At 42.3% G+C, this 22,461-nt stretch overlaps 1 protein-coding gene across 3 annotated transcripts in view; it reads left to right on the forward strand.

Annotated features, from left to right (window-relative positions):
* The first annotated feature begins 207 nt into the window (after positions 1 to 207).
* Positions 208 to 22,461, forward strand: part of MED14 (mediator complex subunit 14) — a 58,189-nt gene continuing 35,935 nt past the window's right edge. For 2 of the 3 annotated variants that reach the window (XM_036460502.2, XM_036460503.2), the window contains exons 1-10: positions 208 to 726; positions 5,313 to 5,339; positions 7,980 to 8,085; positions 13,191 to 13,364; positions 13,990 to 14,119; positions 14,547 to 14,675; positions 14,991 to 15,098; positions 15,633 to 15,765; positions 16,554 to 16,704; positions 17,182 to 17,293. In XM_036460502.2, the coding sequence (XP_036316395.1) occupies positions 512 to 726; positions 5,313 to 5,339; positions 7,980 to 8,085; positions 13,191 to 13,364; positions 13,990 to 14,119; positions 14,547 to 14,675; positions 14,991 to 15,098; positions 15,633 to 15,765; positions 16,554 to 16,704; positions 17,182 to 17,293 (1,285 nt within the window). In that variant the 5' untranslated portion in view covers positions 208 to 511. Of the gene's footprint in view, positions 727 to 5,312; positions 5,340 to 7,979; positions 8,086 to 13,190; positions 13,365 to 13,988; positions 14,120 to 14,515; positions 14,676 to 14,990; positions 15,099 to 15,632; positions 15,766 to 16,553; positions 16,705 to 17,181; positions 17,294 to 22,461 lie in introns of those variants that run through there. The other variant, XM_036460504.2, reaches the window with a different exon arrangement.

Raw genomic sequence — 22,461 nt, forward strand, 5'->3', positions numbered from 1 at the left:
CCGCCCACACAGCCGCTTCCGGTGGCGCGCGGCCGCGCTTCCGCTTTTCCCGCCCGCGCCTCGGCCCCGCCTATTCCCCTAACCCCGCCTCCCTCCGCCCCGTCTCCGCCCCGCCGCGAGCGTCCTGGCGCCCAACCGCCTGGAGAAAGGCCAGGAACTGTCGGAAGTCCCCCTGCAGGTTCCCCTTCCGGTCTGCTATCGACTTCCGCTTTGGGCCGTCAATATGGTTGCTGCGGCTGCCTGGCGGAGCGGACTCTGATCCGTGGCGGAGGCGCAGCTTCTCTGCGGCAGCCGTCCCGCTTCCCCGCCCTCCCCCCGCCCCTCGCTGCTGTCCCTGGGGCGGGCGGGCTCCTTGCTTCATGGGGGCGGGCCTCCGCGCCCGGCGCTCGGCTTCCTGTTCAGAGGCGCTCGGGCGGTAGGCGGCTGACTCTGCCCGCGCCCACCTCGGCGCGGCGACCGAGCCCCCCGGGAGGCTCCAGGGCCGCTGCGCCTCGCCCGACCCCGTGCCGCCATGCCCCCCGTGCAGCTGGAGAACCACCAGCTGGTCCCGCCCGGAGGCGGCGGCGGAGGCAGCAGCGGCCCCGCGTCAGCGCCGGCGCCTCCTCCCCCTGGAGCCGCCGTGGCGGCGGCTGCTGCGGCCGCGGCGAGCCCCGGCTACCGGCTGAGCACCCTCATCGAATTTCTGCTGCACCGGGCCTACTCGGAGCTCCTGGTGCTGACGGACCTGTAAGTGCCGCGATCCCATGCCCGCTCCGCAGTTCCCCTTCCCGCCCAAGCGGCGGAGGGGCCAGCACCGCTGTCTTCCCCTAGAGGCTGCTGTTTTCTCCTGTGCCGGCTGCTCGGAGCGCTGAGCTCCCGGGGCGTAGCGGAGGCGCAGGGAGGACAGAGGCTTGGCGTTTGGGGTCTTTCTGGAGAAGCAGCCACCGAGACTTGTTAATTATGCATGTTGCTAGGCTCGCATTGAGAACCTCACCTTGGGGATTCTTGCTCAGGTTGCCAGCAGAACTGGATTGATTTCTGGGCTGGAAGCGTTTTAGCCCGGAGCCCAACGTTAGGGTTGAGGAATACAATCGAGCTTAAAAAAAAAAAATCTCAAAGATGCGAGATCTGTTTTACAGCATCTTGACGGTACATTTGAGATGTGGGTTGTAATTGCTTCTGACTAAGCTTGAGCTCGGAGCTGGAGTGTGTATCCAATAATACCATAATTTGGACCCCGGGTTTTTTTCTAGAACATTTGGAATCGTAACGCAGGTAGTGTAAGTAAAAGGTATTTTGTAACTGGTGTGCTGTTACAGTTTCTTGGTGTATGAAGAGAATTTATAAATCAAGTTACCCATGAATTGCCTTGGCACATGATTAGGATGTAATGCCTTCGGAGGAGGGTCAGAGCACGGGAATGATTTTCAGTGTGCTGAGAAAAGGCGCTATAAAATTCGGCGGTGTGTATACTGGACTATTTTGCATGTTTTATTCCAGGTTCAGGAAAAGTTGAGAATTACAAGTTTTTAATCTATATTAGTTTGTATCTTTTATCTGTTGCAGAACAGATCAGTGTTTTCAATGGAAATAATTAGTATATAGATATTAGGCTATAAATTGTCATAGTAACTTGTTAAAATATTTGTTTGCATATGACTAAAAGAATTTGAAAAGATTCCTCATTCCTGTAAAACATCATTCTCACATTCTGTACTTTATTGAATGGGACAGAAAAAAGTCTACTCCTTTCTAATAAGAAACGTAAGATGTCATGATTAGGGATTATTGTAGTATTATACTTCTTTATACCATTTATTGTTGGATTTCATAAAAATCCAAGCGTGTCCATGAGAAAATTTCATGTATGTGAAGGTTATGTGTCCTATGTTTAGCTCTGGCGAAGTGTTAAAAACTGCTGCTCTGAGTGGTTGTGTAATTTGTTTTCCCATAGGGATTTGTAGAAATTCTTTGAATTATTGTGGTGTTCTTGCTATTTTAGGATTTACTTATGAAGAGAGGAACATCTGTTTATTGCTGTAGAATAAGTATACCCTTTTAGTCCCATACACTTTACATGACTATGATTGCCGTACTTAGATCTCTAGCATAGATCTCCAGACTCTCTACCCAGATGCCTACATGTAAATACTCACAGGCATTTAAGTGTCCAGTCCAGAACCAAACTCCTGCTTCCACTCAATCTTTCCAAACCTTTCCTGTCTCACGGAATAATATCTCGATTCCTCCTATTGTTGCTTCGGCCAAAAATACCGGGATAATTCCTGGCTCCTCTTTTTTCTAGCCCCACAGTACAGTTCAGCAGCAAGCCTGTCATCTTGGACTTCAGAATCTGACCGCTTGTCAGTATTTCCATCCGGTGCTAGTCCTTCGCCCACGTTACTTCAGTAGTCTGCTACTGGTATCTTCACTGCTGCCTTTTCCCTCTTCAGGTTTTTCCTCCAAAAAATAGCCAGGATGATCCTTTGAGACCTGCTCACAACCCTCTCGTGGTTCCCCACCTCACTCAGAGTAAACGTTTTTATAGTCACCTATTTATAGGGTGACCATAAAATTGATGGTTGAAATCAGGACGCTTTTGGGCATGAAAGATGGTGCTGTTGGTAGTCATGTCAAAGCAGCAGGCATAAACTGGAACTATCTTGGGTAAACCAGGAATGTGGTCACCTTGGCTTTAAGGCCCTCTATCAGGGGTGGGGGACCCTTTTTGCTGCCAAGGACCATTTGGATATTTATAACATCATTTGCAGGCCGAACAAAATTGTCAACTTAAACATTAGCCTGCTATATTTGGTCAGATATTTAATTAACTCACCTCTAATGTCTTGGCAGGGCCAGACCAAATGATTTCGTGGGCCTGATACAGCCCTCCGGCCAGGTGTTCCCCACATTCATTCATTAATGTGCTAAATCGATGAGTAATCAGGTAACCCCCTGCATTGACCTGTGCCTGCACTCCCTCCCTCCCTCCCTCCTTCCCTCCCTCCCTCCCTCCCCTCTAACTTCACCTGCCGCTGCCTGCTCCCAGCAATCTGTGAGGTTTGCTTTCTCACCTCCTTCAGGACTTGGTTCAGACTTTTTCTGACTGTCCTGGGAAGCTCTGTCTCCTCAGTCTGTCCTCTGCTCACTGCTTTGTTTGGTTTCTCCCCGCCCTGGAAGCTCAGTGAGGATGGATTTTGATTTGGTTGCTCCTTTCCCCAGGGCCTAGGACAGTGCCTGACACAGTAGGGGATTACCTGATTATTCATTGATTTAACACGTTAGTGAGTGGATTTTTAGAATGGTCGTTGTAGATCATGGGGAATTTGATGGGAAGATTTGTTGTTGCTTTTGATAAACTTTTTTCTCTCTCGATTTGTGGTTACCAAAATTAGTTTAGGGCAGTGGTCTGCAAACTCATTAGTCAACAGAGCCAAATATCAACAGTACAACGATTGACATTTCTTTTGAGAGCCAAATTTTTTAAACTTAAACTACATAGGTAGGTACATTGTTATTAACTTAATTAGAGTACTCCTCAGCTGGCCTTTGCTAAAAACTCAAGGGGAAAAGAGGCTGCATGTGGCTCGAGAGCCGCATTTTGCCGACCAGTGGTTTAGGAACTTACCTTGGAAGTTCCTAAGTCATGTATTTCTCCTTGTTCCAGGTAGGAACTGTCAGGAGTAATGTGTTAATAATGTAAGACCTGTGTTCTTATAAGAGTCTTATTTCTGCCACGTTTGATGCTTGTCTGTGAACTATGGAATGAAAAAGCAGCCTTAGCACTTAAGGTGATTTGGTTTAGGCCCCAGATTTCTGTTTTTTCCTTTGCTTGTCCACTTCCTCCTCCTGCCACACTCTCCCACCCCCACTCCCCAATACACACGACCACATCTTAGAGTTTATACTCTGCCTTGACTCTTTCTATTCTTTTTTAAACCTCTTTAAAATCAGAAAGTGCTAGCATTTCAGTCTTGTAAACTTAACCCACATTTAGGTTTAAATAAGTTTCTGTGACTTACCATTTCCAAAAGACTAGCAGTTTAAGGCTTTTGCCCCAAATGGTGGCTTTGTTATCTGGAAAGGAATTTAAAATAGGTTAGGAGGAATTTGGGGGGCGGGGATGTAGACAGCAAAGCCTGCCCTTTGTCCCTGACATGACACCGCCTGTGACATGGGATGACCCTTTCAGGGACAGGTGGAGAGCTGGAGCGATGACTGCAGTGCTTTCTACCCCAAAGGCTCTGTCTGTCTGTCTCTCTGGCCCCCGTCGTTCTCAGTCTCTCCTTCCCTGCGGACAGGGCCCTGCTCTCAAGAGCTTCCACATGGAGAGGAACTCAGCAGCTGCTTTTACTCCCATCTTCCAACAAAGCTGGACTTTCTGCTTCACCCTCTGGTCTGCCTGTTCTCCCAGCTCCTACCTGGTCTCCTTCAGTGCTGGGATATTTCAGCTCCCATCCCACTGTCTGCCATAGGGACTGTAGGTGACTGCCAGCCAGAGCTCCTTTTAATAGTTTTCCCTCGTGGTGGGCTTCGTCTGCCTGCATGTGGGTGGGAGAAGAGGGTCTAAGGTCTTGGTGTATATTCTTCAAGAACGATGCACTGTTGGGGGAGGCTTCAGAGTTCAGGCCATTGCGTCTGGGACCCTGGGGTGACTCAGGAGGCAGGCAGCTCAGGGCCTTTCTCAAAGCATCTGTGGGTGGAGAGTGCTACCAGCCAGGGGGGCCAGGGGAAATGGTGATGGTGGTTGTGGCTGTCAGTCCTGGAGGACTAACTAGCAAACAAAGAAATTAGGAAGACCCAAAACCTTACTGGAGCTGTTTGAAAGTAACATAAATAATTTACATCTGCTCACACGCAGCATCACAATTACTGCGAAGCCCTGGCGGACACTGGCTCTTTTGTGTGCTCAGCTGCCAGCTTTGCCCACAACAAAACCGGGAGGCGCACTGCTGGAGGCGAGCTTCCCCTGGATATGGGGGGACTGGCACCTAAGTAGTGCTCTGCATCGGGGGCCACTTTGGCCTCAAAATAACGCTTTCTCTGACTCTCTGCTGCAGTGTGCTAATGTAAGGCTGGGGCTTCGTGAACGTGTGAGGTTCCTACAATACTTTGGAAGCGTTTTGAATGGAGAGAAATGTTCCTTTGTTAGCTTCTCCCTGATAGCCGGATTGCTGGAAACTTATAAAAGAGTTGGTAGCCACACAGGCCTGTAGTGGCCGTTTATCTAGTTTTTCTGAAACCTAACGTGGTTAATAGGGCCAAAGTAAAAACTATTATGTTTTAATGAAGGTGTGCATATATTTAGTCATTTTCTTTTTTCTTCTTCTCAGACTGCCAAGGAAATCTGATGTGGAAAGGTGAGTATGAAAAAAACCTTCAGTCTGTGTCTGTGTTGCTGTATCTATGAGTATGTGTGTGTGTGTATGTGTGAGAGAGTGAGAGTGCGGCTGGACATGATGGCAGCGCTGCAGGCCGGAAACCTAGGCCCAGAGAGCCGGGGTGATTTTTTCTCATCATTTCTTGGTGTGAGACCAGCTGTGGATCTTAGGTTTTAAAAACCTTTTCTAAGTCACTGGCCCGGTCAAATCCCTGAGAAGTTGTAAAACAAAACGGAAGAAGCTAAGGAATAGACTGGCTTGAAAAGTTGGCTGCTAGTTTACCATTTGCTACAATGATGCAATTAGATATCTTTAGAGACTTGACATTTGCCTACTATTGTTGCTGTTTTAGAGTTGAGAGGATTTTGATTCAGTTGCAGTTTGAGGCTTAAGATACAACTAAACACTATTATGTTTCCATAGCGAAGGAGCAAGATAAATTACGTTTCAAAGAAATCTTGTGATGGAGATAGCATGGCTACAGCATAGGCTATTTGGCTATTTTTTTGGCACCTCTTATGCTCCTTAGTTTAAGCTTTTTAAAGGCCAAGCCACTGGAGAGGATTTTAGCCTTTATTGATGATTACACTCTCCCTCTCCCCTCAACTGACCTTTCTGATAGAATGAGACATAGATCAGAAAGAGGTGAAAGGAAAAGTGAAGCGTGCCTGCGTTACAGTTTGGCTGGCCAGTTCTACAGGAGGGACATGGAAATGAAAGTCAGGATGTGTGCTGTCCACACGGTGGGCAGGGCTCTGGAGAACCTCTCCCTGAGACAGCGTGGTGAGAAAGCACGGTGTAAAAACCCGCGGTACGGTGGGCCGAAGGGGGAAGCCAGATCACTGATGTACAAATAGGCTTGTCCTGGAAGAGGAGCCTTAGAGGGACAGTCAGTGCTGAGCCCCTGTGCTGAGGTGCTGCCAGATCATGAGGCACCTTTATCATCCTGCCGTGTCCCTCTTGCCTGTGAGGCTTGCTCATTTTCTCTTTTAGGATCCTTCACTGGCAGAAGTCACAACTGTATTTGCCCCCTTGATTCTTCTCCTTATACTTCCAGTAATATTGCTGGATGATCCTTAAGAAAGCCTGTCAGACCCTGGCCGGTTTGGCTCAGTGGTTAGAGCGTCAGCCTGTGGACTGAAGGGTGGGTTTGATTCTGGTCAGGGGCATGTACCTTGGTTGCAGACACATCCCGAGGGGAGTGTACAGGAGGCAGCTGATCCATGTTTCTCTCCCATCGATGTTTCTAGCTCTCTATCCCTCTCCCTTTCGCTCTGTAAAACATCAATAAAATAGAAAAGAAAAAAAAGAAAGCCTGTCAGGTTATTTGTGGGCTATGTATGCCTTTAAAAAAAAAACATTTTTATTGATTTCAGAGGGAAATGGGGAGTGAGAGAGAGAAACATCGATGATGAGAGACAATCATGGATCAGCCTCCTGCACACCCCCTCACTGGGATCAAGCCCGCAACCTGGGCCTGTGCCCTGACTGGGAATTGAACTGTGATCCCCTGATTCATAGGGCAATGCTCAACCACTCAGCCATACTGTTCGGGCATATGTGTGTTCTCGATAGGAGCTCAACTCTATAGTCTTCAGTCAGGATTATACTTCAGCAGACATTTTATTCTGGTGCCTTGTACCAGAGTATTGCTGTTGGCGAGATGCAGAGATGTGGATCGGATCTGCAGGTCATTGAACAGCTGTACTAAGATTGACAGGTCAGAATCCAGTTGGAGCAGTGTTGGTGGTATAGTGGTGAGCATAGCTGCCTTCCAGAATCCAATTGGAGAGAGCCTGGTGTGCTGTTTGGGTCCTGTCTTTGGTCCTGGCCCATCAAAGATGCTTTTCAGTGTCGTAGGTAAACCATGAGAGGTCTGATTATCAGTTCTGTAGATGACATGAAGTTGAGAGGTCCAGCTAATACATCGATTGACAACATAAAGCCTTTAATTAAGCTTTAAAGACTTTATAAGGAGATGAATAAGCATTGAGAGAAAAAGGATTATAGTGGGCATAGAATAGAAATAGTATGGACAGACATAGCTTTTACTTTTAGTACTCAACTTACTTTCTTTGCTTGGCTAATTGAATATCTAAGTTTATCATTGAAATTCGTTTGGTACAGTTGCATGGCTAAATTCTTTTATTATTTAATTTTAAGTTGTGCCCTTGCTTTTGTAGGAATAATACAGTTGTGAGCTCTATTTCAATTCTTTCCTCTTACCAAAAGGTTACTAATGCATAACTCATAATTTCAATTATAAAATTCCTAATTCCTAATTTGGTCCCCTCTGTGACCCAGTTAATGTCTATATAGTAACTTTATATCTATGAGTTTACTATATTTTAGCAAACAACTTTTATTGCAGTATAAAATTAATTTTTAAATGTGATTTATTGCTAAAACATTCTTTTGGATTTATGACAGATAATAAGGCATATGCAGGTGGTATATAAAACATAATAATTTATATGTATTTAGATAAATATTTTAAGTGGTTCATTTTGTTGTAATGGTTTTAAACAAAGATTGAGACATACTTTAGCTCAGATTAAATAAACTGTGAAGTTCTCGTTTAAATATGCTGATTTATTAAGAATTGTTTTATTTTTATAGGAAAATAGAAATAGTACAATTTGCTAGCCGGACACGTCAGCTCTTTGTTCGATTACTAGCTTTAGTAAAATGGGCCAATAATGCTGGCAAAGTGGAAAAATGTGCGGTGAGTTAAACTTTTTATTTTATTTTATATAAAAAAACTTTGTGGAATGTTAATTTACAATAGACAGAGATTCTAATTTTAGCTTTAACTGACATACACTGATTTGAGAAACATTACTTATGTGAAAAATATTTCTGATGATAATGTATAATATATTTCTGTAGAAGCTTAGTATTTGCTTATGGATAGAAATAAAACTAGGCAATATCTGGAGACATCATTAACCAGAAGATATTAATTAAGAGGCTTTGACTAAATGGGGGAGTGGTTAACTTATACTTGTATGATTCCTTAGTTTGCAAAGCACTCCCTTATATTTTGCCTGTTGATTCTTGACGCCCTGTGAGCATGACAGTCAGTATTTCTTATTTTACAAACGAGGAAGCAATACGTTCCCTGGAAGTTAAGCGGCTCCTTCAAGGTCACAGAGCTGATAAAGGCATATATCTGTTTGTTTATTCATCTACTCCTTCTCCAAACTTTACTGAGCACAGCTTAAGATGTTCAGTGAAAAGCTAGGTGTTACTAAAGTATATCAAACCGAAGTGTTCAGTTGTTCAGTTGTTCAAAGTGTTCAGTTGTTAAATCCCAAGTTATGGGTATTTAAGTTACCTGTTTGTTACTACTGAGGTGTGCTTCAATAACATATCAAACAAAAACCAAAACTCTTAATTTTGATATCAAGCCATATTGCATTCATCTTTCACTGATTCATAGTATAGTGTTGTTATTTATTTTGAATTGGCTATTCAAATAAGTCATTCTGATAAAGTCTCATTGAATTTATGTTGTTTCCATTTTGTGGATGTAGATACAGATGTGTTTATGTCAAAGATAAAGTTCATCAGCTAGAGAATTAGAGAATTATTTGTGTCTTGACACTTCTGTTCTCAACCTAATGATTATTCAGTGTCTTTAGAGGTGCTTGAGATTAATAGATCATGATCTTTAGCCATGCCAGACATATTACATGTATAGCTGAGTGTATAAATATAGTTTAGTCTGATTAATGTTTTATCTAAGAAAAAGAGAAATATTTCTTATTCTATTAGAGCTATTTAAAAAAACAAAAACCAGCTTTATTGAAATGTAGTTTACATACCATACCATCCACCCATTTAAAGTGCACAATTTGGTGGCTTTTAGTGTATTCACAGGAACATGCAACCATCACCGCGGTCAATTTTAGAACATTTTCATCACTTACCCTTTAGCTGTCGTCCCCAACTACCTGCCCGTAGCCCTCAGCAAGCAATAATCTGCTATCTCTATAGATTTGCCTCTCCTGAACACTTCATATAATTGAAATAATCATATGTGGGCTTTTGTGACTGTCCTTTACCAAGCATAATGTTTTCAGGGTTCACTCATATTATAGCATGTAGTGGCACTTCATTGTTTCCTGTAGCTGAATTGTATGGTGTTTGTTTATCCACTCACCAGTTAACGGCCACTTAGGTTATTTCCAATTTCTGGCTATTACGAATAATGCTGCTATAAACATTCACGTACAGCTTTGTGTGGACATGTGTTTTCATTTCCCTCGGGTGTATAGCTAGGAGTGGACTTATAGGTCATATAGTAACTCTGTGTTAAATTATTTGAGGACCTGCCAATTGTTTCCAAAACGCTTGTCCATTTGACATTCCTGCCAGCACGGTGGGAGGGGAGGGCTCCTCTCTCCCTGCGGACACTTGTTCTTGGGTGGCATTCTGATGCCAGCTGTCCTAGTAGGTGGCACGGAGCGTCTCATTGTGGGCTTTGTTTGCATTTCTGTGATGACTAATGGTTTTGAACATGTGCTCGTGGCTATTTGTATATTTTTCTTAGAGAAATATCTGTTTGGTGCTCAGTTAAATTTTAAAGGAAGATTGTTAGCCATATTAGCAGCTGGTATGTGAGTACTTAAAAGAAAAAAATCGAACGTGCTGATATTAGGGGCCTACATGGAGTCACTAATAAGTTACTCAGAACTAAAAGTTTTCATCTTTCTGCATTTGATTTCCAAGACAAAGGAGTGTAGCTGGAGTTAGTATATTTTGAGTTGAGTAAGGTGGTTTAGAGTGTTTCACTAATTACCCACGTTTGGGGTAGAGGGACTTGGGCTGGATAAACTTTGGCACCCCATTGGGGTTGATGCATGTCTTCCTGGAGGCAGGTCTTGGCTGTTCTTTGGCCTTGGCTTTGGCCTGATAAGCATTTTTAGTGTCCCGAGTAAAGGGAGAATTGGGACCTAAACCTGAGTAAAAACCAGTTCAGAAGGTGAGAGAAGGCAAGATTAAAAATGGTTCTAAATATGTTAAAATCAAACACATTCCAGGCCTGCATTACGTTGGGATGGGAAAGCAGATCTTGTTTGTTAGAGATTCATAAAGATTCATGAACAAAAGATTAAGGCCTTTTAGTTAACTCCGAGCTTGCTGTGTGCTAGCAATGGCTTCTAATAAAGTGTTGGTGGCATTAATAGAAATCCATTTTACTAGTGTGGGGGCGCAAAAAAATATTCCTCCCATCTTTCTAAGTTCTTCTGATTAGGCGAATAATCATATTAACATGAGACATTAATAGGAGAAAATATCCAAATCTATTAATCTGTACCTACGGAAGTTACATAAGACTGAGACTGGAGGACGCGCTGGGCAGGGAGGTTTATATGCTATTTTGGAAAGGAGAGGGAGGCAGGGGCCTGGTGTTTCAGAGAGAAAAAGCAGGCAATTTCCAGGCAGCTGGGAAAGAGCAAGCGTGGTAAACATTCCTGCCGCCACCCAGAAACAATGGGGCGCAGAGGGCAGCCCAACAAACAGGCTCTGCCGGATTCCTCCCTGTCTGCCACATCTCATTTCCATTATGATGCTAAGGTGATGCTCCCTTTCCTTAAACAGGCTTCTCCATCCAAATTCCTTTAGACAGGCGAGGTTCTCTCCTTGTTTCTTAAAAATAACCAGCTTAAAATATCCCCCAAAGTATATGTTGGGATGGCAAAACTTGGGTCCCTTCCACTAGTCTCAGAAGTAGCACTTGCACTGCTGGGCTTTGCTGGTCTAATAGAGTCGGAAGAAACATTTGTAGATAGAGTCTCTGATTGACTGACTTTTTTTGAGCAAGTATCTTAACCTAAGCCTCAGTTTTCTTATCTCTAAGCTGATGGTGATTGTATGGTTTTGTCTGTTTCCTGGACTTGTGACAATCAGATAATAAAATGTGTGGAAATGCTGAGAAAGTGTAGGGCATGATGTGGTATACATTCTGGATGCCGTATTTAAGTTGGCCACTGCCATACAAGCATCTGCAGGTAGTGGGACAAGGATGGGAGTCGGGAATTTGGAGATGTGAAGACTAATGGAAGTGACGTGGAATTGTTAGCTTGAAAATAGGTTAGACGTCCCCGATTTGAAGGGCATGAGAGACTTAAGTATTGTTCCAGAATAGAAGTAGGAGATAGAAGTTTCAAGGAAATAGATTTCAGCTTTGTGACGAGCCTAGAGCCCCGATGCCCTTTTGAAAGGCAGCATTGGGCATAAAGTTGACCTAGATCTCATACTGAGCTATGTTTATTGCGTATTTTATATGTTCTAGGCACTGCTCCAAAGGTTTCATATGCATTAACTCTTTTTGTTGTTGTGTTACTCCTCACCGGAGGATATTTTTCCATTGATCTTTAGAGAGTGGAAGGGAAGGGGAGAGACAGAGAGAGAAACATTGATGTGAGAGAGACCCATTGATTGGTTGCCCCCTGCACTTACCATGAACAGGGCTGGGGATAAAGTCTGCAAATGAGGTGTGTGCCCTTGACTGGAACTGAACCCGGGACTGTTCAGCCTGTGGGCGATACTCTATCTATTGAGCCAAACCAGCGAGGGCTGCATTAACTCTTAATCCTCAGAACAGCCTCATGAGGTTGGAAATCATCTCCATTTCACAGTTGAAAAAACTGAGGTGCAGAGGGATTGAGTAACTTCCCCAAGGTTATAGGGTCAGTTAAGTTACAGAGTTAGCATTGAGACCAAGGTCGTCTGGGTCCAGGAGTCCACACTTCAATGCCAATTGTTAAAAATTTTAACTGAAAGTCTTTTTGAAAGAGATGGTTTGCCATTTATTAGGCTATTGCTAGCAAATAAACAAACAAACAAACAAATAAATAAGACTGTCTGGGGCAGGGAGTCTAAACCACCAGCAACATGACTAGGTAGGAAAGACAGACATGTCTATCCTGGAGTTTTGCCAGTGGTTGCATACAGCAAGTTGGGGGTGGGGAAGATGTAAGCCATTCTGAAAGGCTGTCCATTCGCTGTAGAGAAAGGGGTGGGGGAAGGTGTAGCTAGGGCTAATTCCATGACTGTAAAGCTCGTGTGTCAACAAGAGGAGGAGGTTCTTGGGGTTCAAGGTGCCTGGCTCTTCTCTCTTTTTAGATAATCTCTGAAACAGCCAGCTGGCAGTTTATCTAATAATCCCAACCTACACTAAGGAGTCTGCGCAGCCTTTAGTCGGTTTTGCACTGCACCTAACTGGTTGACCCCCCTTTCTGTCCCTTCCTTCCACCCTCTGGCCTTCTGGAAGTTAATTTAGGACATCTCAGCATTTTCTCCTTGTCGCCAACCAACTCCAGAAGTCTATAAGAGTAGTAAAAAGGATTTTATTCTGTTTATGTTTTCTAATGTGATAGTGTGTATCTGGAATGTTAAGGATGAAGAAATGAATTAAATTAATAGAAGGTTCTTGCTTTCAAAAAGATACTGGGGGAAATTACTTTTTAATAATTTCTCTTTTTTATCCTCACCTAAGGATATATTTTGTTTTGTTTTTAATTGATTTGAGAGAGAGAGGAAGGGAAGAGAGAGAGATATATCGATGTGGGAGAGAACCGTCAGTCAGCTGCCTCCCACAGCATCCCACGGCGCACCACCTTTTGGTGCGCTGGATGACGCTCTAACCAAGTGAGCCACACCAGCCAGGGCTGGAAATGTTTAGAAGAAATATTTTATAACAGCAAATACCTATATTAATTCCCCTTGAAGTTTACTCTGAAAGGAATCAATGATATTTGAAGTGAAAAGTTGCTGGTTTCCAAGGAAGCGTAATTAATGCATTTACCCTTTGCTTTAAAGATGATCTCGAGCTTTTTAGACCAACAAGCCATCTTGTTTGTGGACACTGCTGATCGCTTGGCCTCATTAGCTAGAGATGCCCTGGTCCATGCACGCCTTCCTAGTTTTGCCATCCCGTATGCCATTGATGTATTGACTACTGGGTCTTACCCACGGTTGCCAACCTGCATTAGGGTAAGTATATTCTCTCCCACCAACCCCATTCTTAAAAGCTGACGGCTTTGGCATTGGAACTACTACAATATCAAGTAGACCACCAAAAACCTTCATACTTTCACAACAAATATTTACTTGCTTTTTCCTGTATAACTAAAATTGCGTTTTGTTTAAGTAAATTGGGGTCAGAATGTGAGCAGCCATGAAAATGGGTGGATCACTTGTTTTCGCTGAGGGAGGGCAGATATGCAGGTGTAACTTACATTTATTTCCCATATGAAAATACTGCATGCTGCTTGCTTTTGGGAAGTGTTTTAAATGTACTGTGCTGGTTTTTGACTGCCTTAGTAGCATTGTATTTTATACTTTTAAGCAGCGGTGGACATCATCTCGTGGCAGTAAGGTGGTTTCATAAACAGAGCAGGAAGAAGATCGTGTTGCATGACCGTCTTAGCGGGGTGACTGGGGGAATCACGAGGCACTCTAATGCATGAGAATAAAGGTCACTATTATTGGCTGTAGAAGGCAGGAATGAGTGTTAAGATTCTCTTGGGTAAAGTAAGAACATACTATGTTAAGAAGACACAGCTAAAAAGTATGCCCCTTTGTACATTATTTTAAAATCACTTAAATTTTTTTGAAGGACAAAATTATTCCTCCAGACCCGATTACCAAAACTGAGAAACAAGCCACCCTTCACCAGCTGAACCAGATCCTTAGACATCGGCTTGTAACCACCGATCTTCCGCCTCAATTAGCAAATCTTACTGTTGGTATGTACCTGAAGGCTCTCATTTTAAGAATTGTTGGAATTTTTTTTTAAGCTTTTGGGATTTTATTAAAAGAAATGTCACTACGATGTTTTGCCCTACAATTCTGGTGGTGTTTGAACCTGTGGCTGCTCAGCCCTGCCGTTTATTTCTCTTTTATGACCTGGAAACAGGGATGGTATTTGAAGCTGACAGGCGGTGAGATCACTGTTGCTCCTTGATGCTGGGAGAGTTGCCTTTGGTTGCTTAATGACCCAGAACGTGGCTACTGCTTATGCAGGGACCACTGATTGTTCGAACATTTGTGAAAAAACATTCCATCTATTTACAATTTCTTATATGCAAGACTGAAGGTTCCGGGTTAGCAAAGAGCTGCTTACTCTTTTTTCTTTTTTTTAGCAAAGTAGACTTACTCTTCTTCTTTTAAAAGCAAATGGCCGGGTGAAGTTTCGAGTTGAAGGAGAATTTGAAGCCACCTTGACTGTAATGGGAGATGATCCTGAGGTTCCATGGCGTCTTCTCAAGCTAGAGATTCTAGTAGAGGATAAGGAAACAGGAGGTAAATCGTAAATATGGATTGAAATCCTAAGTATTGATTTAAATGTTGGAGTTTTTATATCATTGAAACATTTTGGCTGAATAATAAATATGGTTAGCAATTTATCCTGTAATTTGAAGCAGATTTTATGGTAATCATAGTTACCTACTGACCTTAGAGATATCAGCGTTTAAGTATATGTTCTCTAGTTTCCATAGATAGTTTCAGTTCTTTTTAAAAAATTTATTATTAGTTAATATATTTTTCCATAATTGGTACTATGATGATCTGTATGCTTTTCTGATTAACCACTTTGTTTTCTCCTGTGAATGGAAGATGGACGAGCCTTGGTTCATAGCATGCAAATCAACTTTATCCATCAGCTGGTACAATCTAGGCTCTTTGCTGATGAGAAACCTCTTCAGGACATGTACAATTGCCTGCGTATCCTTCTGGAATTTGAGACACATGTTTAGAAGGAATTGTGTCTCGTCTCCTTCTCACCTCCGCATTTCCATCTGCCCCTCATCTTAAACCGTAGCAGCCAAACTCTCCCCATCCACTGTTTTGGGTAGAAATGGGGCTGGGGAAACTATTCAGTGTGAAGGATAGTAACCTGAAGTAAACCAAGTTGTGAATTTACTATTGACTTTGCGTGTAAAATAAAAAATGATGAATTAGAAGTAGTGCTATTTGGAGAAAAAATAGTACTCTGGTCTACCCATATTCTCTAAACCATGATGAATTAAGGGGTAACTTAATGGTTCGTTTATATTGGATCAAAATTAAATACACATTTTTCTAAAACTATGCCACAAATGATGCCACTTTTTAGGATAAGCCATTGGCGAAATATAATTCCAGAAATTTCTTTCAGAACCAGTTCTTCGGAATAGAGCTTTTGTTAACTGAAGTTTGCTTGTACTTCGTTGGCTGTTGTAGTAATATGTATCGTATTTGCTTAACGAGATCCATCAGATTCTTTTTGCTTGTCACTTCAGTTAGAAGTGCTACATTCCCAAACTCTGATGTTAATCCGGGAGCGGTGGGGAGACCTTGTGCAGGTGGAAAGGTACCATCCTGGGAAGTGCCTCTCCCTCTCCGTCTGGAAGTAAGTAAAGCTGGCTCTGGCGGGTTCCAGCTCTGACTGTAAACACTCTTTGTTTCTCTTTCTCTCTCGTACATCTGATGCACTGTATGCTGACAGCTGTGTGCCTCCCACAATGTGCTTTTGTGTAGTAAGGCCCCATGGTATCATAGAAACTATAGAGGACATCTGTAAAGGACAGCTTTCTTAGAACGTGGCATGTTTTAAGTATGTAGACATCTATCTGTATTAAGACTTACTCTTAAAAAGTGAGATGATTCTGGGCTCATACCAGATTGCTAAGAGACTTAGATTATTGGATATTGTTTTAAAAACAAACCTGCTTGCTTATCACAGCTTTACATTTTGAATTGCTACTTTTAACATCTTTTTGGGGGAGGGTTTTGGGAAAAATTAGTATCGAGCTGCTTACAGTCCCAGTTTCCTATTTGAACTTTGCTTGATCCCCATTTTCTGGAAAGGAATCCGAGATGAAGAGATATCACTTAGAATACAGTTTGTTCTTTTGGGATTTTTTAATTTACTTGTATGCATGTGTTTTATTTTTAAATTCCGTGGGTGTGTTTTTTGGTTTGTGGGGTTTGTGGATTTTGTTTGTTTTTTTTGGATGCAGTAAATCAAATATTGTGTTTGATTACAGAATAGCTGTCTTCCCAATAGTAATGTATTCCCTCCACAAACAGTGAGGGACTGCCTTGTTCTGGCCTCTGGCTAAGGCACACAATGGATTGCCTCTACTTCATTCCACAAGTTAACAGGCGTTGAAAAAATTGTATATTTTCTCTCTTTAGTCAACAGGTTCTTGGGAGAAAAACAGGAACGGCATCTGTTCACAAGGTTACAATTAAAGTCGATGAGAATGATGGCTCGAAGCCTTTACAGATTTTTCATGATCCTCCTTTGCCAGTTTCTGATTCCAAATTAGTAGAAAGAGCCATGAAGGTAGAGATCTCAATATATTTTAATATTGGTTTAATTAAATGGATATAATGTAACATCATTTATACTTAAACTTTTAGTGTAAATTCTTTAAATTACCTAATTCTTCCTAATACCCTTTATGGAACTTGTTTTAAATGACTGTTACGCTTCTGCATTTGTTATTTTTTAAATCTAATATCGAATATTATAATTAAAAGATGTTCTTTCATATTTGATAATTTTGATCAGATCATCATTTTGTTTTTAAGGCCATTTAGTCTATGATAACTGATACATATAGTATCTTGATCTATACTCAACAGAATGTTACGTGTAGTCTTTAAGCTACCAGTACCACATGTTTACTTTTTTACTTTAACTTTGTGCTTAATCATTGTGATTCTAAAAGGAAATATCTTGAAGCACAATAATCTGCTCAAGCTTTCAAGTAAAAATGTCTAAATTGCACGTGCGATTCTGTTGTTCTTGTCTCTGCAGATTGACCACTTATCAATAGAAAAGCTCCTGATTGACAGCGTGCGTGCACGAGCGCATCAGAAGCTCCAGGAACTGAAGACCATTCTTAGAGGCTACAATGCCAATGAAAACTGTAGGTGCTTTTAAATGGGCGTCTTCGTCTTTCTTTCGTTTACATTAGTATTCCTTTTATTTTCCGAAGGGTCAATCTTAACATGCCCTCTTTCCTGCTGTATAGTGTTGTTGTGAAGGTGGGACATGCTTGCATTTTAACCTGTGATCTACCCAGCTTGTCCTAACTTTTCCCTTATTTTCTTTTGATTCGGCTTGGCCTTACTTTTGAAATGCATGCATATTAACCCTCCTTAAAATTCTTTTTTTCCTATTAGAATGGAAGCTATTTTAACATTTTAATCTGAATTTTATTTCTTTTAGGTTTTCTCCTAAGGTTAAGGCAGCTTTGCAAATGTTTATAATGTAGTTATAAAACATGCCTCTTTGAAGCAGAATGTATGCTTTGTCCTTTAAAACCTTTTTTGAATTGTTAACACATTAACAGGGTTCAAAATAAGAAATACAGAGAGACACTCAGTGAAAAATCGTCTTCCAGTTACCTAGTAGATTCAGAGCTTTGGAAGATAGTCATTTAGAAAGTAAGTACTTTTCGTTCTAGAAACACAGTTTCACGGTATCATTATGGGCATCTGTACTGTCCCCGCCCTAGTTGTTGGCTGTGACTACCTGTGCCCACAGTGAGCAGCCTTTAAGTGAGATGAGTTGAAGTCCCATATAAGTAAGAAGTCCTAATGGCGCGAGCAGCAAAAGGAATGCGTTTCATGATCACAGAGCCCACCGCAACCCATTATCCTTCCAAAGGTCCAGACTAGTCACACTGGAATGAACTGCTCTGATGAAGTAGAGAGAAACTGCCTGAAGAAAAGACAGGAAGTCGGGAAAATAAATTTGTGTTTAGAAAACATAATCTCCAAGGAAGGTGAAAAAGAGGATCTGAGACAAGCTAAAAGAGGAAGGGTAGCTTACCTTAAAAAGCAAATGTGAGCCTTAAAGAAATAGAGGGTGTGGCGGGCTCTGGCAAATGGAGCGGTTCCATCTACTTTGAGGGGGCGTGTCCTTTAACCCCATCAAGTTTAGCATTAGATTTCTCAGGTTTTAAATTTAAATTTAATTATAAGATGTAGTGTAAATTGCCCCCCCTCTCCCATTTTAATCCCTCAAGCAATGTAACTAAATACAAACCTAAAATTTATGATTGGAAAGCATAATTAAAACTTGCATTGGACCCTCCTTTTTTTTAAATTTGCTTTATTGAGATACTAGTATGTGGGGAGTGTCCCTCAGCACCCTCTCCAATCTGGGATCTCTTAGGAGACATCCCTCTCTCAATCTGGGACTGTTGGCTCCTAACCGCTCACCTGCCTGCCTGCCTGATTGCCCCTAACCACTCTGCCTGCCAGCCTGCTCGCCCCAACTACCTCTGCCTCTCCCTCGCCACCATTGCTTTGTTTGGAAGGATATCCAGAAGGTCTCCTGGTCTAATTAACGTATTACCCTTTTATTAGTATAGATAATTCACATATAATTCACTCATTCTGTGTTTTTTTTAATATATTCAAAGAGTTGTGCAACCATTACCACAATCTAATTTTAGAACAATTTATCATCCCCGAAGGAAATGATGTACTCATTAGCAGTCACTCTCCCATTCACCCCTCCCACCAGTTTCCTGGCAACCACTAATCTATTTCTGTCTATAGAATTGCCTTCCGGGACATTTCAGAGTAATATCACATATATGTTCCTATGAATGGAATGGCTGGGTCATATAGTGACTCTGAATGTTTTACCTTTTGACATGTTTAACACCTATTTTTTATTCCATTACTAGCACGTGAGGATTCTAGTTTTTCCCACATCCTCACCAATACTTGTTATATTGTCTATCTTTGTTTCTAGCCACCCTGGTCGGTGTGAAGTGGTATCTCATAGTGGTTTAGATTTGCATTTTCCTAATGATTGTTGAGCATCTTTTCACTTACCTTTTTTGGAGAAATGTCTATCCAGATCTTTTGCCCATATTATACTTAGATTAATTATCTTTTTATAACAGTTCTTCATTTAAGTTCCTTTTCATGTATCATGATTTGCAAGAATTTTTTTTCATTCCATCAGTTGACTTTTCACTTTCTAAATGGTATTGTTTGTAACACAAGTTTTTAATTTGGACAATGTCCAATTTGGCTATTTTTTCTTTTTTTTTGCTTGTGCTTTTGGTGTCAAACCTAAAGAATCCATTATTTAACCCAAGGTCATGAAGATGTACTCTTGAGTTTTCTTCTAAGAGTTTTATAGTTTTAGTTCTTACTTTCAGGTAGGGATCCAAATGAGTTTTTTGTTTAGGGATATGCAGTTGTCCTAGTAACTTGTCTAATTTTTCTTATTTCTAATTTTTCAAAATAGAGAAATTCTAAAATTTCATTTGTTGGGATTGCAGAAAATAGGAGTTTGTGATCTTGTGATAGGCTCTGGTTAACTTTAGTGTCGTCTGTAAACAAGGTTAGTAAGTAAAAACACTCAATATGATTGCCCAGGGGATATTTAAGTTACTTGGAAAAATAGACTGTACGCCTGTGTTTACATAGGAAGTTCTGTTTGAATAAGTCACGGAGGTTTTTCTGTAGCAGCATTTTGTAGCGATGTCACTACTTGAGTTAGCTGCCAGAAGACCTGAGCTCAGCTGCGTGTCCTGAATGACCACACTCTTTGGGCCCCGTTCTCCTCTCTCGTCATTAGAGGATGTGCAGGCTCTTCCGGGATCTCTAACTCTAGCGAAAGTGTGGTTTTCCAGCCGGGGTGCGTGTGGAGGCCTCAGTGTTGGAGAAAGGTGCTTAAGAAGGAGCTGTAGAGGGGAGGGAGGTGCTGGCATGTGGGGTTGGAACTCTGTCCTCCTTTAGTCAGACAGTCCTGGAAATGAGAACCGCAACAATAAAGGGCCTGCGGACCCACCGTCTTAGGACATATGCTTTACCTTGTGTTTGTTGTTGTGTTCCTGGACCCTTCCATCTGCAGGCCGACGCTCTATCCACTGAGCCACAGCAGCTAGGGCTTTACTTTGTCTTTTAAATTCATGTTCATGCGTTTATACTCCTCATGTAGTCTTCCTGGATCTCTTCTGTAAAGCCTGCTTTAGTCAGATCCCGGCCTGGGACCAGGGTTGTTCTTGGAATCCCTTCTGCAGCCCTCTTCAGCACCTGGCTTCTCCTCCAGCGCCTCGCTGGCATCATCTGAGGACACGAGCAGCTCAGAGAGTGGAGCATCCCAGGGCTTGGCTAGAAGGCACAGACAGCAGGGCGTGTGTGGCCAGGTGGCAGTCTGTGGGTTCTGACCGGTGGGAAGTGGGGGCGGGCGGAGGCTCCGGGAAAGCAGGCAGGGTTTTGGAGAGAAAGTGAATGAAATGCCCCATTAGCAGCGTTGCCTGACTTGAAAACTGGGGTGCTCTCCTTGGGTTGTGCTCTGTCAGCACTGGCATTGGGTGTCCCGGTCAGTTCCGAAGCTGTGAAGCACACAGCCGTTCCTAATTGTGCCCACTTGCTTGTCTTCTGTCTTCCCCCTTCATGTTGCTGTCTGCTGGTGCCTTCCTCATGCTGTCCTCAGTGAAAAGAGGGAGGAACAAGAGGAAATCTGTACATACATCGCTGTTGCAGGCAGTAGTCCCTAGTCCTGTCATCTTGTGCAGCCTGTAATTCCCCTTCTATATTTTATTCGCAGGGCTCTTCATTTTTGGATAACTTAACAGCTGTTGCCTTTAAGTGCGTAGGGCCTTATCTATTTTATTTTATGGACATTGGTGGTCATAAAATATGTCCAGAGATAGACATCAAAGCATTTTCTATCTGTTGGACTGTGTTGTGTATTCTCCTTTGATACCCTGTCTTTTCAAGAACGCTCCGTTTTCATAATCAGATTGAAGTCATAATGGTTATCCCAGTTGTCAGAACTAGTTTTACTCCATTGCTACACTTCAAAAATGTTTTTGCTTTAAGGAATATATCTCTGCCTCATTAGGAATTAGAACAGTACAGATAAGTTTTAAAGTCAGCAACCCTGCTTCAAGTCTGTAAGTACTTTTTATTTTACTAACAGTCATTTCAGCAGAACGTGAACTAATTTGGAACACTGTTCTGAATTATAAAATGTGGTAAAGAAATTCCTGTGGGTGCCTTTTTGTTCTGTTTTTTATCTGTTTTTAGGTGAGAGTTCTGCTGGGTCTGCTGTTAAACATTGTATATAGAGATGTACCACATATACTTGAAAGCAGCTTGTTTTCATCTGACTGTCTTTCCTTTTTTTGCTTTATTAATTTGTTCGATAATTTGTATAGATAGTACCAAGGGTAACTTCCCTCATTTTAATTATTGCAAATTCACAATGAGATGTTTTGGTTTGTCTCTTTGACTCATAAAGGTAATCTACCTTGTTAATCACGTTGCTTTTTAAGCCACCTTTACAAACTGGTCACTTTTTCCTCCTAAGGACCCCTGGCATGGACAGCAAGATGTTATTGTCCTTGTTTAACACAATAGCACAGAGAAGCCACACCTGAGGGAGGGCTGGGCCTCCATGTCCTCTCCGCCCTCTGTCTTTCTCCGTGCTAGCCTTAGAAATGGGCCGCCAGAGAGCACATTCCTCTCCCAGCTCCCCTCTGATCCCATCAGCTGGGTGCTCTCAGTGCTTTGCTCTTTCTTGCTCTGTCCTGCCAGCTTGTGGGGTGAAGGGGAAGGGTCATTAGGCCTGCTGGAAATGCTGAGAACCCCGAGAACAGGTGCATTGGCAGCTTTGGGAGTTTGTGTATAGAAGTTGCCTATGTCCTTATTTTATATGTGACTTGAAAATGAGGCACATAAATAATGAAAAACATTTTTATGTATAATTAGTAATGTTTAATAATTCTCACGTGTGGTTTGTTTTCTAAACACATGGGCCCTAATTGCCAGAAAACCTTTCTTTATGAAGAGTGGCATTGAGAATATTTATGCCGCCCTGACCGGTGTGGCTCAGTGGATAGAGAGTCAGCCTGCGGATTGAGGGTTCCTGGGTTTGATTCCCATCAAGGGCATGTACCTTGGTTGCGGGCACATCCCCGGTGTGTGTGTGTGTGTGTGTGTGTGTGTGTGTGTGTGTGTGTGCATGTGCAGGAGGCAGCTGATCAATGTTTCTCTCTCATCGATGATGTTTCTAACTCTCTATCCTTCTCCCTCTCTGTAAAAAATAAATAAAAAATAT

This window comes from Pipistrellus kuhlii, unplaced genomic scaffold, assembly GCF_014108245.1.
Source record: "Pipistrellus kuhlii isolate mPipKuh1 unplaced genomic scaffold, mPipKuh1.p scaffold_m20_p_32, whole genome shotgun sequence".
Taxonomy (NCBI): domain Eukaryota; kingdom Metazoa; phylum Chordata; class Mammalia; order Chiroptera; family Vespertilionidae; genus Pipistrellus; species Pipistrellus kuhlii.